General features: G+C 43.0%; 1 protein-coding gene across 2 annotated transcripts in view; it reads left to right on the forward strand.

Annotated features, from left to right (window-relative positions):
- The window catches only part of CARNMT1 (carnosine N-methyltransferase 1), a 32,918-nt gene that overhangs the window by 8,183 nt on the left and 1,771 nt on the right, over positions 1 to 22,964 (forward strand). For both annotated transcript variants that reach the window (XM_077817568.1, XM_077817567.1), the window contains exons 4-5: positions 11,811 to 11,951; positions 21,219 to 21,397. In XM_077817568.1, coding sequence (XP_077673694.1) covers positions 11,811 to 11,951; positions 21,219 to 21,397 — 320 coding nt within the window. The remainder of the gene's footprint in view (positions 1 to 11,810; positions 11,952 to 21,218; positions 21,398 to 22,964) is intronic.

Genomic DNA, 22,964 nt, shown 5'->3' on the forward strand with positions numbered 1-22,964 from the left:
TTATTTCTCTCTGCAGTGTATCATGTCTATGCTCATATCCAGGGTGGTTTATTTGCTAAAATCTGGAAGATCTCTGGCTTCAGATTATTATGCCTCTTTAGGGCAACACAGAGTGTTGTACAGATGCAGTACAGAGTAGTACCCATTTTGTATGTTCATCTATTTTTGGAGTTTACTAGCAGTGTTCTCTTCCCATCATCCTTGCCCACTCTGTAGAAGAAGAAACTTGTATGGGCAAAAAAGGATATTACTAACCTGCTTCCTCTTTTTGGATGTTGGTGGGGAACAGCTGCTTCCCTTCACAGGAGGAATCAAGTTTGTTAAGATATGGAAGGGAATGCAAGGTGCCCCATCTGAGCAGAGAGCAGTGTTTAAGGTACTCTCGCTGTTGAATATGGGGCAGATGGTGTTTCCCCTTTCTTCCATCAGAGTTGGTTCTAGAAGGTTGGGGAGTGGGAATCTTAGAGATGTTGGAAGCTGAAAATTAAAATTCATTTCTCTTTGCTTCTAATGGGAAAAGCAGCCACAGGATCTTGTGATCAAACCAATGGGTAGAACTTCTGACTAGACTTAGAAAATGGGACTTTTATCTAACTATATACAGAGTTTATAACTCTTAAACTTTCGAGTATGGCCATGGAATTCTGGAATTCTCTTTTATGGAGGTCTGCTCTAAGTGCACTTTGAGGATGAAACTCTCTGGTATGAACATGACCTCTCACCTAGAAAATAACATTTAAGGAATGCTATGGAGATTGGTAATGTCAACAGATTCACCTAGATGTCAAGTGTGGTTACGGGAAAATATATACACAAACGGTTATCAGTATGAGAATTGTCAGGATAAGAGTCACCTGGTAGTTTCTTTTAAACTTTGTTTTGCTAGAATTATACATGAAGTACCTAGTTAGAATAATTTGTATTGGTTCACACACTCTAGTGTTAAGAATAAAATGGATGGGAGTTCTATAAGGTAGCACAGTTGTCTAGACAGTGAACATGAGGATCTGACATAGCTGGTTTCATATGTTATCTCTTAAAGAAATGCCCAAGCCACATTGACAGCTTGTTTATAGCTCCATGCACTCAGGTACCATATCATCACTTGTTTTCTATTCTCATATTGGGCCAGATTCCAGCCCTCACTGTGGCTCATGTGTAATTCTTTCAGAGCAGTGCAAACTTATGTGACCTTCTACTGCCATTCTGTATGGCCCCCATGATAGGATCATGCTGTAGGCAGAGTGGTGATGCCAAGAGCAGGAGAAGGATTGATGGCACACTGTATGTTCCTGGTTTCAGAGTAACAGCCGTGTTAGTCTATATTCGCAAAAAGAATAGGAGTACTTGTGGCACCTTGGAGACTAACCAATTTATTTGAGCATAAGCTTTCGTGAGCTACAGCTCACTTCATCGGATGCATACTGTGGAAAAGTGTAGAAGATCTTTATATATACACACAAAGCATGAAAAAATACCTCCTCCCACCCCACTCTCCTGTTGGTAATAGCTTATCTAAAGTGACCACTCTCCTTACAATGTGTATGATAATCAAGGTGGGCCATTTCCAGCACAAATCCAGGGTTTAACAAGAACGTCTGGGGGGTAGGAAAAAACAAGGGGAAATAGGTTACCTTGCATAATGACTTAGCCACTACCAGTCTCTATTCAAGCCTAAGTTAATTGTATCAAATTTGCAAATGAATTCCAGGTCAACAGTTTCTCGCTGGAGTCTAGATTTGAAGTTTTTTTGTTGTAATATAGCAACTTTCATGTCTGTAATCGCGTGACCAGAGAGATTGAAGTGTTCTCCGACTGGTTTATGAATGTTATAATTCTTGACATCTGATTTGTGTCCATTTATTCTTTTACGTAGAGACTGTCCAGTTTGACCAATGTACATGGCAGAGGGGCATTGCTGGCACATGATGGCATATATCACATTGGTGGATGCGCAGGTGAACGAGCCTCTGATAGTGTGGTTGATGTGATTAGGCCCTATGATGTCCCCTGAATAGATATGTGGGCACAGTTGGCAACGGGCTTTGTTGCAAGGATAGGTTCCTGATTGTTTGGTATGTGGTTGCTGGTGAGTATTTGCTTCAGGTTGGGGGGCTGTCTGTAGGCAAGGACTGGCCTGTCTTCCAAGATTTGTGAGAGTGTTGGGTCATCCTTCGGGATAGGTTGTAGGTCCTTAATAATGCGTTGGAGGGGTTTTAGTTGGGGGCTGAAGGTGACGGCTAGTGGCGTTCTGTTATTTTCTTTGTTAGGCCTGTCCTGTAGTAGGTGACTTCTGGGAACTCTTCTGGCTCTATCCATCTGTTTCTTCACTTCCGCAGGTGGGTATTGTAGTTGTAAGAATGCTTGATAGAGATCTTGTAGGTGTGTGCCTCTGTCTGAGGGGTTGGAGCAAATGCGGTTGTATCGCAGAGCTTGGCTGTAGACGATGGATCGTGTGGTGTGGTTAGGGTGAAAGCTGGAGGCATGTAGGTAGGAATAGCGGTCAGTAGGTTTCCGGTGTAGGGTGGTGGTTATGTGACCATCGTTTATTAGCACTGTAGTGTCCAGGAAGCAGATCTCTTGTGTGGACTGGACCAGGCTGAAGTTGATGGTGGGATGGAAATTGTTGAAATCATGGTGGAATTCCTCAGGGGCTTCTTTTCCATGGGTCCAGATGATGAAGATGTCATCAATATAGCACAAGTAGAGTAGGGGCGTTAGGGGACGAGAGCTCGAGGAAGCGTTGTTCTAAATCAGCCATAAAAATGTTGGCATACTGTGGGGCCATGCGGGTACCCATAGCAGTGCCGCTGATCTGAAGGTATACATTGTCCCCAAATGTGAAATAGTTATGGGTGAGGACAAAGTCACAAAGTTCAGCTACCAGGTTAGCCGTGACATTATTGGGGATATTGTTCCTAATGGCTTGTAGTCCATCTTTGTGTGGAATGTTGGTGTAGAGGGCTTCTACATCCATAGTGGCCAGGATGGTGTTATCTGGAAGATCACCGATGGATTGTAGTTTCCTCAGGAAGTCAGTGGTGTCTCGAAGGTAGCTGGGAGTGCTGGTAGCGTAGGGCCTGAGGAGGGAGTCTACATAGCCAGACAGTCGTGCTGTCAGGGTGCCAATGCCTGAGATGATGGGGCACCCAGGATTTCCAGGTTTATGGATTTGGGTACTAGATAGAATATCCCAGGTCGGGGTTCCAGGGTTGTGTGTGTGCAGATTTGATCTTGTGCTTTTTCAGGGAGTTTCTTAAGCAAATGCTGTAGTTTCTTTTGGTAACTCTGTGGGATCAGAGGGTAATGGCTTGTAGAAAGTGGTGTTGGAGAGCTGCCGAGCAGCCTCTTGTTCATATTCCGACCTATTCATGATGACAACAGCACCTCCTTTGTCAGCCTTTTTGATTATGATGTCAGAGTTGTTTCTGAGGCTGTGGATGGCATTGTGTTCTGCACGGCTGAGGGTATGGCGCAAGTGATGCCGCTTTTCCACAATTTCAGCCCGTGCACGTCGGCGGAAGCACACTCTGTAGAAGTCCAGTCTGCTGTTTCAACCTTCAGGAGGAGTCCACCTAAAATCCTTCTTTTTGTAGTGTTGGTAGGGAGGTCTCTGTGGATTAGTATGTTGTTCAGAGGTATGTTGGAAATATTCCTTGAGTCGGAGATGTCTAAAATAGGATTCTAGGTCACCACAGAACTGTATCACGTTTGTGGGGGTGGAGGGGCAGAAGGAGAGGCCCCGAGATAGGACAGCTGCTTCTGCTGGGCTGAGAGTATAGTTGGATAGGTTAACAATATTGCTGGGTGGGTTGAGGAAACCGTTGATGTGGCCCCTTGTGACATGTAGTAGGTTAGAAAGTGTAGTGTCTTTTTTCTTTTGTAGAGAAGCAAAGTGTGTGTTGTAAATGGCTTGTCTAGTTTTAGTAAAGTCCAGCCACAAGGAAGTTTGTGTGGAAGGTTGTTTTTTTTATGAGAGTATCCATTTCTGAGAGCTCATTCTTAATCTTTCCCTGTTTGCTGTAGAGGATGTTGATCAGGTGATTCTGCAGTTTCTTTGAGAGCATGTGGCACAAGCTGTCAGCATAGTCTGTGTGGTATGTAGATTGTAATGGATTTTTTACCTTCAGTCCTTTTGGTACGATGTCCATCTGTTTGCATTTGGAAAGGAAGACTATGTCTGACTGTATCTGTACAAGTTTTTTCATGCAGTTGATAGATTTCCACTCCATACGGCTAAATGCAGTGCCTTCCATAATGATAAGTTTCAGAGTAACAGCCGTGTTAGTCTGTATTTGCAAAAAGAGAAAAGGAGTACTTGTGGCACCTTAGAGACTAACCAATTTATTTGAGCATAAGCTTTCATGAGCAACAGCTCACTTCATCAGCATGCATCCAATGAAGTGAGCTGTAGCTCACGAAAGCTTATGCTCAAATAAATTGGTTAGTCTCTAAGGTGCCACAAGTACTCCTTTTCTTTTTGTGAATAATTCTTATGCAAAAGCACAATGAACATCTCTTTCCTCCTTTACAAAGGCACATAGAGATTAATTTCTCACGATCCAAGGACTGAAGAAATGTTTAACCCTTAAAGTTAGCTAACATGAGTCCAGGCATTGGCTAGAGCTGATTCACTTGAGTACAAGGAATTTCCTCAAAACCTCTATCACCACCACTCAAGTTCCTGGATGGAGTACATCATCTCTGCCTTAGTACAGGTCCTTGTTACTGGCACCGATAGGTTAGTAGTTTATAGTATTAGTTAGTGATAGTTAATTTTTTTTTATGGTGTTTATCTTTTTAAACACTTCAGTTCCTGTTCTGAGTATTGTTACCATCGCCAAGGCATGCCTCAGTCACCAGGATACAAGCCCTGCCACTCCTGCAAGAAACCAGTGCTAGTGAGAGACGCCCTCCCCCCACTCCAAGTTGCCTGAAGTGTGATGCAGAGTTGCATGTCAGCGATTGGTGTCAAATTTGTAGGGACTTTAAACTAGAACCAAGAGACACAGGGAGGCCAGACTTTAATTTCTCCTGATAGATTCAGCTCTGCTCCCTCCATCTGAGAGACTTTCCTGTTTCAAATGGGTGCCAAAGCACTTTGGTTTCAGTGAGGAGTGCTCCACCTCTATTGGCTGAGTCCCAGCACTGATTGTCTTCCTCAGAGCTGAGAGAAACATTGCAAGTTGGCCTCCAAGGACTCAACATCAGTGAAAGGGCGATCCCCTGTACTGAAGGCTGGCAGGCATGCAGACAATGGAAATAGTCAATTTGAAGCTGAGACCATCGACTCCAGCACAGGCATTATCAAGACCATCCCCTGAGATGGCATCATCGAGCTAATCAGTGCAGTCTGCTTCTGCCCACCAACTGGAGGCTATCCTTGTGCCATCAACTCAGGAGGCATTTGCTGCGACAAGGGACTTGATCAGCCTCTAGGTACCGGTGTTGCTCGTGATACAGGTGTCTTTTCACACGGTACCGACAACTGCAGGTCACACTTTGCCAGCTACTACAATACTGCGTTAAGTACTGTGGGCACCTCTGGATATCCAAATGTCTATCATACAGTGCTGTGAAGAGGAAAGCCAGCGACGATTTCTCCAGTATCGTTGTCCGCAGGCTCCCAATGCTGATCACAGGCACCGACAGGATCAGTCCCCCAGCCTGCCTTGGTCAGAAGAGGCTGATTTATCTTCAGACTAAAAGGTCTGTTCATACGTCTCACAGTCATGTCGTGCACCTTGCCGTTTCCCTCAGAGGGCTTACCACTCCTTGTATCCACAGTAGAGCCCTTCCAGGCCAGCCTGTAGGGATCCATGGGCCAAAAGTAATTGAGTTTCTGGGCTTTCCCAGTGCCATTCTGGAATGCTTTGGGATTCCCACAGATGTCTGGGTACTCTTTGTGCCCACCCACTTCTGTAACATCAAGTAGGTGTTAAGAACCATCCTGCCAAGTACACCAGGAGTCAGTGACCAATACGACGCTCAGTACCATGCAGGAAGATATTGCTCAGGCGACTCTCCCTTTGAAAGGCCAGAGAGGGCTCCACCTCAGCCGATTATGGCTTTGTCCTCTTCATTACCTGATGAGGCAGTGGTTCAGATGATTAAAGGGCCCACCAGGACCTTTTAAAAAGGGTGGTTTCTGCCTTGGCTATCCAGGTGGAAGAGATTTTCTTGTCATTCCACAGGCTGATTGACATTTTAGCAACTGCTAGACTTCTTGGGTGGCGCTCTGATTAATGTAGCTGTCCTGGAGCCCACCAAGGTTCTGTGGTGGACTCTATCTTTCCTTCCCCCACATCAGAGCGAGCTGAGCGCAGATATCATGTACCCTCATAGAAGATTAGGGTTGAAAGAGACCTCAGGAGGTCATCTGGTCCTCAAAGCAGGATCAATCCCAACTAAATCATTCCAGCCAGACCTTTGTCAAGCCCTCTCCATGGTTTGAGCACCTCTGCACCCACCTCTCTCCGGGGTTGCTGGTGGTCTCAGCTGCCGATGAGAAAGCACCAGGGGCAACAATTGTCTACCTTGCAGTCAAAGGCTGCTACAAAACTTGACCTGTTGCAGAAAGCTTTATTCGATGGCTGGCCTGCATTTCAGGATTGCTAACTGCAGGGGTTGTTAGGGTGCTATGACTTCAACTTCCGAGGTTTGGTATATTAAAAGAGATATTCTTGCCTTGTTGAAGAGGTAAATTAGTGGCTAGAACCTCACTTCAGGTGGGGGTGGACACTGCCGACTCTGCTGCTAGGGTCACTGCATCAGCCATTATGATTCACAGATGTTCATGTCTCCAGTTGCCAGGTTTCCCTCGAGGTCCAACAGACCATACAAGACCTTCCTTTTGAAGGGTTGTCACTCTTCTCTGAGCAGACTGACAGGCTGCATGGCCTGATATTCGGGCATTTAAAAGCTGTTTTGTCCTCAGGAACCACATCACTAGTTGCTTTCATTCCTCACTACCATGACCCAATGAGGAAAAAGAACAGAGATTACTGGAGAAAACTTCCCCCCTTCTTCTGCAGCAGCTTCTAGTTCATCCAGACAGACTAGGAGTTCTAAGCAAATATTTTTGTTTATGTCAAGGACAGCATGCAGCCTATCCTATCCCTCTGTTTACCAGCCTGCTATCTACCTGCTCAAGTGCTTGGTCTCAAATCGTTGGAGACCAGTGGGTCTTAAGTACAGTGGAATTGGAATACACCCTTTAGTTCATTTCTGTCCCCCTTTTTCCAAGCCCAGGGTGATGAGATGTCCTGATATTTGGGGCTTTGTCTTAGCTAGGCACCTATATACCTCCCAACCCATTCTGATTTTTCACACTTGCTATCTGGTCACCCTATCCAAGCCCCTTCCCAGTCTCTCTTCAGGGACCACTCTCATGAGGAAGCTCTGCTTTGGGAGGTGCAATCTCTCCTCCATTTGGCAGCCACAGAGGAGGTTCCGCAGTTTCTCATAGAAAAGGGATTTTATTCCTGCTATTTCCTGGTCCTAAAAGCAAAAGGAGACCCATGCTAGACCTGCGGTAGCTCAACAGACCTCTCTGGAAAAAGATAAAATTTAACATTGTCATGTTGTCTTCTATTATCTCTTCCCTGGAGATGGGTATGCTGCCATCAATTTGAAAGACTCAGGTTTCCATGTGCCAATACATCAGAGCCCCAGGAAATTCCTGAGATATATGGTCAACCAGTGCCATTACCAATTTGCATGCCTACCATTTGGCCTGTTCAGCTCCCTATGTATGTTTGCAAACTGTGTGACAGTCGTGGTGGCATTTCTTAGAAAATCAAGATTTCAAGTTTTTCCCTACCTGGACAACTGGTTGGTGAGAGGCCAGTCCAAGACTCAGCTGCTGTCCAGCGTGACAGTCATCCATTCTATCTTCGATACACTAGGGTTGCTTATCAGCACAGAGAAGTCCTGTCTCCAGTGCAAAAAATAGTTCATAGGAGCAGTCTTGAACTCTGCAGAAGCCAAGGCATTTGTCCTGCAATTACAATTCCAGATGATGCTGGCTAGTCTTTTAGACCTGAAAATTCATCCCCACCATGACAATATGAAATTGCCTCAGGCTTCTGGGGCGTATGGCTTCATGCATTTATGTAGTCCAGCATGCCAGGCTCCATCTCAGGAAATGGCAAGGATGGCTGGCTTCAGTTTACTTGCCAATTCATCACCCTCTAGATGTGGTAGTGCAAATGCCCACTCAAATTCTGGCTATGCTGGGCTGGGGGACAGACCCCTCAAGTGTGTGGCTGGAGTGCCATTTGCTTCTCCTCAATCAGCTTTAATCCTAGTTACAGATGCTTCTGCCCTCAGGCAGGTGGTCTCACCTGGGTTCTCTGCAGACACAAGTTTTATGATCTATACAGGATTTAACTCTGCATATAAACATCAGAGAATTGAGGGCCATTCAACTGATTTGTCAAGTCTTCCTTCCTCATATCAAGAGAAGTCTACGTGTACCTATAGACAAGGAGGATCTGGTTGACTCTGCTATGCCAAGAGTCATTCAGGCTGTGAGACTTGTGCATCGCCAGTTCAATCAGCCTCAAAGCCTCTCACATTGCAAGTGTGAAGAATGGTCTGGCAGACTGGTTAAGCAGATCATTTACTAGTCATGATAAGTGGTCTGTCCATCAGGACATTGCCACATCCGTTTTGTGGCTGTGGGGGACTCCCTGTGTAGATGTCTTTGCAACATAAGTCAGCAGGAAGTGTAATCAGTTTTGTTCTCAACAAGGTCACAGTCCAGGGTCCCTCACGGACCCTTTCCTGTTGCCCTGGGCAAGCGTGCTCTTGTATACACTTGCTCCACTCCCACTCATACCAAGAATATTGTTGAAAATGAGGCAGGCTCATGCCCAAGTCAAAGTTGCAGCTCCAGCATGACATCAGCAGTGTTTTCCACTCTGCTGTCCCTCTCGGTCAAAGATCTGCTGACTACCACTGGATCAAAATCTGGTCTCCCAGGACCACAGTCACCTCCCCAACCTGCAGGTCCTCTACCTGACAGCCTGGATGCTCTGTGGTTAATGCCCCAGGAAGAAGTTTGTTCAAAGGAAATTCAAAATCCACTTTTAAAGAATAGAAAACCATACACTAAGTATACTTATCTGATTAAATGGAAACGATTCTTCATCTTGTCCCACTAGAAAGAGGTCTTCCAAGTCCAGTTTCCACCACATCATATTCTGAGCTATCTGTTGTTCCTGAAACAATGTCTGGCTATTCATTTAATTAAGGTTCATTTAGCAGCTATTTTAGGTTTCTACACTCCAATTGATAATTCTGTTTTTCCCCCCAATACTATGTCAATAAGGTTTTTGAAGGGTTTGGAAAGGTGGTACTCTCAGGTGGAGCATCCTGTTCCTCCTTGGGATTTGAGTTTGGTGTTGTCAAAACTTATGGTTCCTTCCTTTGAATTGTTAGCTATATGCTCCTTGTTATGTGTCTCTGGCACCAAAAAGAGTACCCTGATAATCACTTCTGCCAGGAGAGTAGGTGAGTTGTATGCTCTGTCTTCTCCTCCATACACTGTCTTCTACAAAGACAAGGTTTATCTAGGTCCACATCCAAAATTTCTTACTAAGGTGTGTCTCATTTTCGTATCAGTCAAGCAATGTACTTACCTTCTTTCTTCCCGAAGCCTCATGCTCATGAGGATGGAGAGACTCCACGCTTTGGATATCAGGAGAGTGGTCCTGTCCAAGTAGAATACTAACAAACAGTTTAGATCATTCTCACAGTTGTTTGTGGCAGTTGCAGATAGGAGGAAAGGTCTCCCAGTCTCTTCTCAAAGGATCTCAACTTGAATATCCTCCTGTATAGGCTTGTGTTATGACTTGGCCAGTGTAGCTTCACTAAGCAGAATACAAGCACGTTCTTCTACATCACATGCAGCCTCTGCAGCCTTACGAGCTCATGTGCCTGTCCTAGACATTTGTAAAGCAGCAACTTGGTCTTCAGTGCTTACCTTTGCCTCACATTGTTGACTCTCAGCAATCTAGAGATGATACTGTATTTGGGTATGTGGTCGTCCAGTCCTTATTCAGGTAGGTTCCAAGCTGGAGGTGGGATTGAACTGCTTGTGAGTCACCTAAAGTAGAATGGATATGTGCAATCACTTAAAGAAACAGTTACTAACCTGTTCAGTAACTGTTGTTCTTGGACGTAAGTTGCATGTGCCCATTCTATAACTAACCCTCCATATCGTTCTCTCCAGTAAAAAGGAACTGATTGGATTTGGGGTGGTTCCACCCTGTATACCACCATGCATTAGCGCAGGGCAGCAGATGGGTACTTCTGAGGGGAAACTCTCCAACAGTGCACTGGGCGCACACACCTGAAGTGGAAGGGACATGTGCAACACATCTCAAGGAACAAGTTTGTAACTTTTTTTTTAAGGTGGATGGTGTAATATCTTTTATTGAACCGACTTATGTAGATGAGAGAGAAAGAAGTTAGTCCAATAAAAGATATTACCTGACCGACATGGCTATAATTATACTGCATGCATGGTCTTTTTTAAAGAAGACCATCTTTAAAGCTGGTCAGCATTTTCTTCGCTGCAATCTGGATTTGTCTCTTGAAGCCAGTCTTTCCAAAGCTGACTTTCCCCACTCCTCTTTATGCTTTGGAAACATGGTAATGCCAACTCTTTGTAACCATTCTGGCTACCTGGTTCTCAATATTCTGAAGACTGCATTTCATTTTATCCCACCTCCACATCTTGAAAATTGGGATTGTCTTGTCTTGCATACTAGTCGGATGCTGTTTTTAAGTGTCTTAGTTACATCCGTTTAATGACTTCTTGACTTAAAGGTGACTTGCAAAGGGGGAGAAGAAGTTGAGTGCACACTATTTTTTGCTTTTGACATACAAAAGGGGCCTGAAATTTTCTCCCCCTTCTTTCCTCCCTCAGTTTTTGTCTGCTTGTTCTTTTCTAGAAACATCAGGAATATCAAGTCTTACCTTTTCTGTTCTTATTGGTAGACGCCCTGCAGTGACATAAATAAAGTTTGAAAGAGCTCCCAAATCCATAATCAAAGGGGGTACTGAATGTATAAAAAGTACTTGAGTTAAATATATTAACAGTTTTCAATCAGCTGAATACTTCCATGTCAATAAATAAGATTTCATTTATTTTCTGTTTCTGATGTCAAACCCTACTAGGTCTGCAATTGTCCATAGTCCTTAAGGAAAAGCACTCTTTTAGGGTAAACAAGACCTGAATTTCTAATATTTAAAAATTTAATAGGTTGTCACTCTGCATCAAGAGAAGGCGGGGGGGAAAGGGCACAAACCTGTTTTTTTCTTTTGCAAGTCACCTTTACAAACAGAGTTGTTTTTAGAGGGCTCATCTGAAAAGTTAAGAAAACTATTTGAAGAATAGCTGTCTTTTAATTTTGTATTACACCGCAACTAAGGATTGCTTAAGTGTGAATTATTTTATCTTTTATTCGGTGTGAATGTTGTTTTTCACAAATCAGGTTTTTGCCTATAGATTTTTTTTAATTTCTCTTCTTCCCGACCCCCCCCCCCCCCCAAAAAAAAAAAAAAGAATACTTCGAGATTCCATAACTTACTCTGTTACAGTATGATGGGCTTTTTCCCCCCAGGGCACCTGTTCACAACAAGTCTGATTTGTCTACGGCGAAATCATAACATATAAATGAAAATTCTTATCGAATTATCTCTGTTTAAATATATGAAAATCACAGTATTTAGCCAGACCATAGACATTCTATTAAGACGTATTGGCTAAAGGATTAACTACTATTTTTGTTTTGTTGCAGGGATCTCTCCAAAGTTAATATCCTGGTACCTGGTGCTGGGCTAGGTAGATTGGCCTGGGAAATAGCTATGCTCGGTTATGCTTGCCAAGGAAATGAATGGAGCCTCTTTATGCTCTTTTCTTCTAATTTTGTACTCAACAGGTACTTAGCTTATATTTTACTTGCTGGTTGCAACCTATATATACTAGGGAGGCAAAAATCAGTGACCAATCCTTTAATAAAGTAATAACCAATCAAAATAAATTTCTAAATCCCTAATCTAGATAACCAGATCTTTTAGATCTCTTGCATTCATGTAAATGTCTGGGAGAGGGTAGGAGGGAGGAATGGGAGATTATTCCAAAATTTGACTTGGAAATTTACTATCACCATACCTGTATGTCATAAAGATTGTAGAAGCAAGAATTGCCTTGTGATTTAAGCACTGAACTGGAACTCAGGAGATCTTGGCTCAGCCACAAATTTGAGCTTGAGTAAGTTATATAATTTCTGTGCTTCTGTTTTAAATCTGTAAAATGGACATACTTCCCATCTCATAAAAATGTTGAGTATAAATTGATTCATATGTTCAAGGAGTTCTGATACTATGGTGATAATCATCAAAGAAAACTTATAAATAAAAATAAAATAGGTTGCATTTATTGCTAAAAGTTCAGGCAAATTTCCACAAGTATTTATTTAATTTTACGTATACATTTTTTGTTGTTTGACAGAAAAATATTAATAGATGCCTCATTGCTATAAAAATATCAAAACACGTATTAGGCAAGCTTTCTCATCCAGCGGCTGTGTACACCTTCTAATTACTCATAGGCTCACAGCTGTAGAATCCACTATAAGTGTTAAGTTTAAGTGAGGCTATGATATAAGCATTACACCACACACTTAATTAGAAGCGTGACATGTTGATGTCCCGTGTTCATTTTCCATTAATGACAGATATTAGTCATGTTGCTGAATGCGCTACTGGAAGGCGCTCAGATTGTATGTTAATGAGTGCAGTATAAGAACCTATATAGAATAGAATTATTTCCATAACTAATCTTCAGTTGACAAGTCAAAACAATACTGAATCAGGAGTGCTCCAATCTTTCTTTATCTGTTAAGCTGCTTTCTGTTTTGTACCTCACCAGTTATCTCCAACAATACATTATCTGAAAAATGATATGAGCAGGAATCTGGTGCCACTTTTAGTCAGTTTCTGGCTAATGCTCTAAATTTCATTTAGAAAGATCTCACTGCAGAAGCTCTAAATTCAGAGTCTGTTCCAGCAGGACTATAAAAGCTTCACATATGAAGTGAGTTGCTAACCATTTTTTTTATTCGATACTTTCTCTTTTGGTACTTGCATTTTTATTTACTGACTTTTAAAAAACAAACAAGCCCTCGTGCTTAATTTAGTAAAAAGGACTCTTATGTATTATATCTAGATGTAAAGTGTAGATAGCATTCCTCTCTTTTCCTTTGTCCATATCTTGTTTATCACATTTTGAAAAAAAAATTGTTTCAAAAACATGCTGCTAATGTAGCTAGTTTTTGATGGATACTAAAATCCTATCTAATTGTTTGCCTTTAGCATCTACTCAAACAACTTCCATACTTCTAAATTGATATGGACTATTAATGTGTAATTAAAATCGCATCCCTCTCTAAACATGTTTGCCATCAAACACTTGGTTCAGATTTGTATTTAAGTGAGTGAAGTTAATATTTGATTCAAAAGCATTGTATGCAAATTTAGGAACCATGGGAATTTGATGGGGAAGCAGAGAGAGAAGAGTGGTTGGCTGTTATCAAAGTCCGAGAAAGGAAATAGCCAATCCTACTACTGATAAGCTGTTTAGAGGAAGAACAGAAAGTGGATTTGGGGAGGGGAGATATCAAGATACAATAGTTGTTCTTACCTTGAGTTGGAATGCCAGCAAGTATATGGGAGGATACCACATTTATTATCTCCCAAGGTTCAAAAGGAACCAGATAGCCAGTAGACTGGCTCATCTGTCTGAAGTGACGCACACCTGTGAAAACACTTAATACTTTGATTCTTACAATTTTTTTTTTAAAAAAAGTTTATTACTGTAGCATCCAGGAACCCTAGTTATGGACCAGGACATCGCTGTGATAGCATTGTACAAACATATATCAGAAAAATGGCCCTTGCCCCAAAGAGTTTATAGTCTAAAGTTGTGTGTACACTGCAATTAAAAACCTGTGACTGGCCCGGGCCAGTTGACTTGTGCTCAGGCTAAGAGGTTGTTTAATTGCGGCATAGACATTTGGGCTCAGGCGGCAGCCCGAGCCACAACGTCTACGCTGCAATTAAACAGTCCCTTGGCCTGAGTGAGCTGGCACGGTCCAGCCATTGGTGTCTAATTACAGTGTCGACATACTTAAATATAAACAAGAGCCAACAGATGTATATGTACAGACAAACGGGGGAGAGGAGAGAAAGGAAATAATGACTTTGTTGTTCATCGTGATAGGCAGTGATATCTGGTGGTTGGGAAACTGCTTATGTTTAGTGTTCCCACTTTTATCATTCATAAATGAGTAATCTCTCTTAGATGTGTAGGTTAACACACCTGATTTCCTGTGTTGTGTTGAGACCCCTAAATGCAAAGTCCCCTCCTGTATAAAAATCATAAAAAGGTCTGGAAAGGACTTCAAGAGGTTATCTCATCCATCCCCAGTTAGTTATGTGGTATAATTAATATATTCTGTAAGCCACTGGTTCTTCGAGTAACGTCCCTATGGGTGCTCCATTCTAAGTGTGCTTGAGACTCCTGCACCTTTGGTCAGAGATTTCTCATCGTAGTATCCGTTTGGCCTGCACATGCATGTTACTTAGTCTCGTGCTCTGTGCTGTTATATAGCACTGCGTGGATGAACCGCCTTCAGTTCCTTCTCGGCCTGAGATGGAGCCTTAGCAGTTATCTGAGTTTTTACCTCCACTGTGTCCCAGGAGGTTTTTTTAGTAGTTAGTAGTAATTTTGGCTGTAGTAGTTTAAATATAAATATATAGCTATTTTTTTAGTACCCTGTAGATAGTTTCTCCTCTCCTGGGAGTTTGATTTTTCTTGGAGGGTATGCTGGGATCTCCTGGTCTCAAATGTTGCCTGTCATGCCAGGAAGCAATCCCAATGAGTGATGGTTAGTCCTAGTGCATCTGTACTCAGAGAATCTTATATTTCCCAAAAGTGCTATGTGGCATTAAAAATCTAGAGCCAGAAAAACAGGGAGATCAAACTTCGATTCCTCATGATGAAGAGTTCACTGCACCTGGCCTCTACCCCTGGCCAGGGGACTCCCTCTGTACACCAGTCTGTGAATAAGTCTGCTGCCGTCACTGTTTATGAACTGCTCTCCTTGAGGGCATCTAAGAGGAAGACCCAAGATTCCTCCATAATATTCACAAAGACCGTCCCTCAAGTTTCTTCATGTAGCAAATCTGCCTCTAAGAAGTTGTGGTCTCCGATGACTCCTGTATTTCAGCACCCACTGCTCTCTGACCTAGTACCCACAAGGCTGCTGATTCTTCAGGCCAGTCAAACCTGAAGACTGTAGAGCAGAGGTCCCCAAACTGTGGGGCGTGCCCGCCGGAGGGGCATGAAGGAACTTTGGGGGGGGCGTGGCTAGCGCTCGGGCCAGCCCCCATAGGGGGTGGGGAGGGAGTGCCACCTAGCTCCGCTCCTGGCCTCGTTCCTGGGGCCCTGGCTGCCAGCACCAGCCTCCTTACCGCTGTCCACACATCCCACCACCCACCCACCCCCGAGCTACAGCTCCACTTCCAGCCAGGATGCAGATGGGGTAAAGGGGGGTGTGACCCTGAAAAGTTTGGGGACCACTGCTGCAGAGTCTTAAGCTCCAGGAGGTCATCGATACTACCAGTGGAGCAAAGCTTCAAGAAGAGCTCTATCTCTTCTCACCCAGTACTGGAGAAGCACACTCGGCTCTGTATTGTCCTCAAAGCAGTTGAGATTCATGGTACTGTCAACTCCTTCAGCCACTATTATTTCAGCGCAGGCCATGGACAAGGTACCGACAACACTTGGTATCACAGGAGTTTGCTTTCCCCGTGACTTTGCTGTGCCCAGCTCATCATTACATGGCTCCGATATACTCCCATTACCGAGGGCTTCCAGATTTCTAGACATTCACCTGGTACTGATGGTTTCATCTTTCTTCCGGTGCTCCACAACTACAGAGTGATTTGGAAGAGGATGATTTTGATGAAGATCTTGCCTTAATCTCCCAAATATCTCTGCAAAGCTCTCCCTCTGTTCCTATTGAGGCTCTTTTCCAGAGATATCTGAGGAGATTGGTGTTGCTTGTCAGAAATGGCTTGACCACTGTCTCGCTGGTATGAACACTTATGGATGCCTCCACCCATGCCACATGCACCACCCCTTTGGCCATACTGGGACCTTTGGACAGCCTATCATCAGTAATTTTCTAGCCCTTGAGAACCACTACTCACAAAAAGAAAAGGAGTACTTGTGGCATCCGATGAAGTGAGCTGTAGCTCACGAAAGCTTACGCTCAAATAAATTTGTTAGTCTCTAAGGTGCCACAAGTACTCCTTTTCTTTTTGTGGATACAGACTAACACAGCTGCTACTCTGAAAACTACTCACTGACCTGGTACCCACAAAGAGAGTCATCACTCTCCCTCCCTAGGAGACCAGAACTGCAGGAAGAAACCTTTTGAGGAACAGGAATCTAGGGCTGATGAAAAGGTCTCTCCACCAGCCGACCTCTCTTCTTCATCCCTGGATGAGGCAGCTATGCCGACGCTTCCATCCTTGGTGGATGACTTCAAGCAATTTCAAGAACTTGCTGATTGAATTGTGGATTCTTTGCAGATCCTTCCTGAGAAGGTTAAAGATCCACACCGTAAGCTGCTTCATATCCTTCAAACAGCTTCATCTGTCTGTGTTACCTTTGCTGTTAGAGGCCCTACTGGACCCTGCAAAGGTTATATGGCACACCCTCTCCACCTACATGCAAGGGAGCAGATAAGAAATGCAGGAACTCCTCCCGGTTAACGTTGTTTCGTTGCTGATCAATTAGGGATCATGCTCGTTTAAAGTTGTGTGATGCTCCCTTCTTATGTCGTGTGGCAGCCACCTGCTTTGTTCACTGCTTGCAAGAAGAGCAGCCTGTTGCAGCTAGCTGGTGGGTGGTTGGAACCAGAGTGGACCGGCAGCCCCCCTTTCAGCTCCCCCCTTCCCTAAGTTCCCTGTGCAGCGCTGCTCAGCAGGCTATCAATTGCCTGCAGTTCAGCTGTCCCTTCCCCCACTGACATGCTGCTCCTGCCCTCTACCTTGGAGCTGCTTCCCGAGACTCTTGCTTACTGTGTGGGGGGGAGGGGAAGAAGAGGGGGGCTAATGTCAGGGTATCCTCCTCCCCCCGCTCCTGCACCCCGCTTACCTCATCTTCCATAGAGCAGAGGGGACACACAGAGAGAGGGAAGGCAGCAGCTGCAGCTGCCCCCTGGTCTCAACTTGCTGATCTAATTAACAAGGCAGTGTACTTCTGACCCCACTCTTCATACTTAAAAGGGAAATGCGCATCTCTGTCTCTCAAACACACACAGGGGTGTGTGTCTGCCTGTCTGCTTGCCTGCCCTCCCACCTTTCCTTCTGCCTTGTAGAGTGTGAGAGTTAACCATTGAGGGCTCAGCCAATTGCTATTTCATTTAGCAGTAAGGCATTCCCTGGGAAATAACCCACCCTCTTGACTCTTCCACCTCAACCAAGCTTCACAATCATCATCACTGTGTACCAGTATTAAATTGTTTGTTTAAAGCTTATTGTGTGTGTGTGTGTGTGTGTGTGTATATATATATATAAAAAATAAAATACAGTCTTTTGTCTGGTGAAAAAAATTTCCCTGGAACCTAACCCCCTCATTTACATTAAGTCTTATGGGGAAATTGGATTCGCTTAACATGGTTTCGCTTAAAGTCGCATTTTTCAGGAACATACTACCATGTTAAGTGAGGAGTTCCTGTATTATATTCAGTCTAAGGACGCAAAATTTTTATTTTCTCATCCCTTTCCTAACTCCTTTGTGGTTGACGCAATTAATGAATGTGGGAGGCAGCACCATGCTAAATCTATGACCTACCACAAGGAGCATAAGCACCTTGACCTGTTGGGTAGAAAATCATATTCGTCAGTACTTTGCAATTCAGAATTGCCAGCTACCAGCTGTTAATGGTAAAGTACAGTCATACCAGTTATGTCAAGCTGAACTCATTAAGCATCTACCAGCAGAACACAGAGAGCAATTCCAGCCAATTATTACAGAAGGCTAGCTGCTCAGGCCTCTGCCGGCTCCCTCGATGCTGCTGATACTACCGCCTGTTCGATTTCTACAGCGGTAGTTATGAGGCAGGCCTGCTGGCTCCAGCTCTCAGGATTTCCAAAGCAGGTTGAAAATACGGTCGAAGACCTCCATTTTGATACATTATTCGTTAACAGCGTGGACGAATCTCTGCATACATTGAAGGACTCCAGGGCTACTTTGCATTCTCTCAGGATCCATACAGCTGCCCAAAAGAGAAAGCTTAGTAATTTCCCATTGGTGAAGAGATTTCATCCTACCCAATTGTTGAGCTCCCCCAGAGACTATATGAACCTCAATGAAAGAGACAGAGATTCCAGGGAAGAACACCACCCACTTCTCAACCTTTTATCACTCCTGGCAGGCTTGGGAGTCAATCACTATGGACAAATGGATTTTGGAGATCAACTGCATAGGGTACTCCATCCATTTTACTTCTCTTCCATTTGCCAACGACCCTTTCCTGCCCATCTTCAGGGACCCCTCTCACAAGAACCTGCTACAAAACTAAATGTGCTCTCTCCTTTTCTTGGGGGCTGAAGAATTGTTCCTGTGCAGTACAGAGGGAAAGAGTTTTATTCTCAGTATTTTCCTGGTTTCAAAAAAGAATGGGGGTTAGAGACCCATCCCAGCTATAAGGCTACTAACACCTTTGTGAAGGCCCCAAAATTCAAAATGGTGACACTTGCAGCAATAATTCTATCGCTGAACCAAGGGGATTGGTTCTTGGCCCTCGACCTTCACAACACTCATTGCCATATTGCGATCCAAAAATCTCACAAAAGAGTCCTATGTTTTACTGTTGGTCAGGACCATTTATAGTTCACAGTGCATCTTTTCAGCCTATTTTCTGTCCCAGGGGCCTTTTCAAAAATTGTCAGTAGTAGGGGCATACCTCCACAGAAAAGGAAATCTTGTGTTCCCTTATCTAGACAACTTCTGAAATGTTGCTCCCTGGATGTAACTTCACGGGCATGTTGTGAAGCCACAGACCTCTTCCTCAGGTTAGGCCTACTATTGAACATTCAAAACGTCCACCTTGACCCCTGTGCAAAAGTTGGAATTCATAGGAGCTTGTCTCAATTCAGTAGTGGCAAGGCAGGCCTCCCAATGCACAGATGCGTGGCCCTATCCAACATAGTCAGTGCAATCCAGATCAGCCCTCAAAACCTGGTCACGAACTGTCTTCAGCTGTTGGGGTATATAGCTGCTGTCTCTTTCATTATAGACCATGCAAGACTGTGAATGCATTGCCTTCAGCAGTGGCTCAGTATACAGTCTAACTACACTACTTTCCATACTCCCCTTCATAAGGGAATTTCTCAGTTGGTGGAAATACCCTCACAGTGTTTGTGCAGGGAGTCCCTTTCACCTGCCCTCCCCCAATGGTTGTCATCATGACACATGCAGCCCTCTTGATGTGTGGAGCACATCTGGACACACGCATGGCCCGGAGCAGGTAGTTGCCTCCAGAAACCACTATGCACATCAACCTCCTGGAACTAAGGGCTGTCGGATATACCTGCTTTTAGTTCCTACCACTAATCTGGAGCAAACAGATAAAGGTCATGATGGACAACATGCAATGCGTGTTCTATATCAACCTGCAAGGATGGGCAAGATCCCCCTCCTCCTGCACTGAGGCTGTTTGTCATCACAGCAGCTTCCCTTCCAGGAATTCAGAATATGACTGCAAACACCTTCAGCAGGCACTTTTCTCAAGAACATGAATTGGGGGGGGGGGCTTCATCATACCTCTCCATGTATTCCAGCAATGGGGCACCCGTGGAATAGAACTGTCTGCCATGGCAATAAACAGGAAACGAACCTAGCTCTTCTTCAGAGGTGGGTGGTGTCACTGATCCTTGAGGGATGCCTTTCACTTTCAGTGTTCATCAGGTCTACTGTACGCATCCGTCTCCTCACCCCCGACTCCTCTAATATCCAAAGTTCTAGGAAACATAAATTTTGCAGGACAATTTATATCCTCAGTTATTCCTACACATTTCAACTATCCTCAAAGTTATGTCTCTGCAATCCCACTTCCATTATTGGGACTGAGTGAGTATAACTGAGGGCAAAAATTTTCTGCAGTATTTTATTGGTGATGCATTGGATAGAATGAAAACAGCTTCACCTTCTGATTCCAGGATGAGTCTGCAGGGATATCCGAAAAGCATCTTTTAATAAACTGAGCAAGTGTGATCTGGAGACGTTGATACAATAAACATGGGACTCCACTATGTCATTTTAGTCACTTTTCATAGTTGAAATAATTTGTAAGGGGTCCATGTTACTTTGCTATGTGTTGGTCCACATTGCGGTGTACAGAAAGAGAAATGGCATGAGGCTGTTAAGATTAATTGCAGTACTGTGGATGTATATGCTCAAATGATATTAGTAAAACTGCCCATTGGCAAATTATTTTACTTTGCAGATCTATTGAAATAATCTAAATACATATTTTTGTTTAAAGAATGACAGTTTCAGAAAAATGTTTTTACTTTGCTGTATTGTAAAGTCTCTTTTATTCTGACTCAAGAAAGGCAACTCTCAGCAAGAATCTAGAATGAAAATAGGTATTCTTGGGAAAATATAAAAATAAGAAAGGACTTAAGTCATCACTCTTCTCTTTATTTATAAAATAAACAAGTATCCTCTTCCATGACAAACAAAATGGGAATTCTAATGGTTTAGCACAACTGAACATATGTAATGACAATTTTCACTCATCTTACAGAAAGAACTACACTATTGGTTTTCTTTTAAGGTAAATATAAAACATGGTTGAAATACAGGAAGCAAAAAGAAGACCCCCCCCCCCCCGCCCTTCAATAAAACTTAGTGTGTTTTATTTGTCTTGAAGAAGTTGGAATAATAACCTAAGTAAAAGCCTACAGAAATACTTTATAACATCCAGATTAGCAACTAAATTCATCATACATATTGTTGAAAATCAAATCATTTTATACTTACCAATTTTATTGCAAAACACTTACTTTTCTAAGTAATAATGAGCAGTTAGTTGAAACTGAATCGTTCTGACTTTCATATTTTGCAGATGCTCAGAAATTAACTCTCATAAACTTTATCCCTGGATTCATCAGTTTAGCAATAACAGGAGATCTGCTGATCAGATACGACCAGTTTATTTCCCTGATGTTGACCCCCACAGTCTTCCTTCTGGTGCAAACTTTTCTATGACAGCAGGGGATTTTCAAGAAATTTACTCAGAGTGCAGTAAGTAGAGAAATTAGAGGTCAGAATTCATGAACATACTAGATATATACCAAGTATGGAAGAACAGAATTCTATTTAAAATTAAAACCAAATTATGGCTTGGATCATTAAAGTAGGCACTAAAGTTGTATATTGCGACTAGATTCTTCTCAACCAAAATGAGTTGAATTGAAAGAAGCAAAAGTTATGTGTGCTCTCGCATATTTAAGTGTCTAAATTGTATCCTTGTTGTAGGGTTATATATGCTCTGCTCTTTTAATGAGAACAGTGACATCTTGGACAACTTCCAACACTGATCTTTCATGCCTATTTTCTTTCCTTGAATTAGACGAATGATTGATGTTAAAGAAATGCACAATATAAACAGCATATGCTTTACATGGATATAAATAAAGTGAAGTCTAATTATTTATTGTTGGTTTAAAAATAAACATAGCAAATTATTACTAAAACAGTTTATTTACAAATAAAACAAATAGATATTCATTAAATATCAATGACCAGTATTTCAAGGATCACAATGTTCCTGTCAACAGAAACATCTTTATTGTCACTTGTGAAATCTGTCTGGACAAATAATTTTTGTTGCAACTGATGAGGTAATTTTTCTCCCCTATTTCATGTACAGAAGATAACTGTACTTAAATATTTTCCACTTCAGTTCCTAGTGCTAGTAAGACTGGAAGTGATGATGGATTTCTTTCTTTTATCTGGAGGTTACTTGTCTATACAAAGTACTAAATAACCAGCTGGTGCTCTTCCTTCCTTGGCCCTAAGGGTACGTGAACACCAGTAGTTCTCAAACTTATTTGATCGTGTCCCCCTTCTTTGTATTGTAGTAGTTTTAAATCTCTGTTGCCGCCACACAAGTACATATACCCATATATGCGACAGTGGTGCTTCACTTGAATCACTTTCAGCTTCTTTGTTTTTTGCTTGTCTCCCCCACCGCCGGTGGCACGAATGAGCCAGTGATCCATTGTAATAAGAGCAAAAGCAAAACTGTAGTTGTGGTCCCTGCTTACAGTTAAATGTACACTCCGCATTATAGCAGACAGATTAATGTACAGATGGCAACAAGTTTGTGTAATACTGTGCAAGCTTAATGGAAATCTATCAAAATGCGCAGCCCCATGTAGAGTCAAATGCACAGTGTCATCTGAAGACCTGATATGCGCAGAGGAATCCGTTTTGCTCTAGTTATTCATTGCTGTGGGTAAAATGTCCACATTAAATGTTTCTTTTTTTGTTTGTTTTTTTCATAAAGCTTCTCTCATCCCTCTTCGCCTAAATGTATTCTGCCACTCAGTTTGAGAACCTCTGATCTAAAGTGCAATTAAAAACCCAGTGCTGGCAGGGCTCAGGGGAAGGGTCTGTTTAAATGTGTTATGGAAGTTCAGGCTTGTGCTGGAGCCCAGACTCCAGTAGCTGCAAGGAAGGAGGGTCCCAGAGTTCTGTCTGCAGCCTGACCTCAAATGTCTACCCCACAATTAAGCAGCCTGAGCCCATGTCAGCTGTTATGAGCCAGCCCAGGGTTTTTAATTGCAGTGTAGGCATACCGTTTTTG

This window comes from Eretmochelys imbricata, chromosome 5 (assembly GCF_965152235.1).
Source record: "Eretmochelys imbricata isolate rEreImb1 chromosome 5, rEreImb1.hap1, whole genome shotgun sequence".
Lineage (NCBI taxonomy): Eukaryota > Metazoa > Chordata > Testudines > Cheloniidae > Eretmochelys > Eretmochelys imbricata.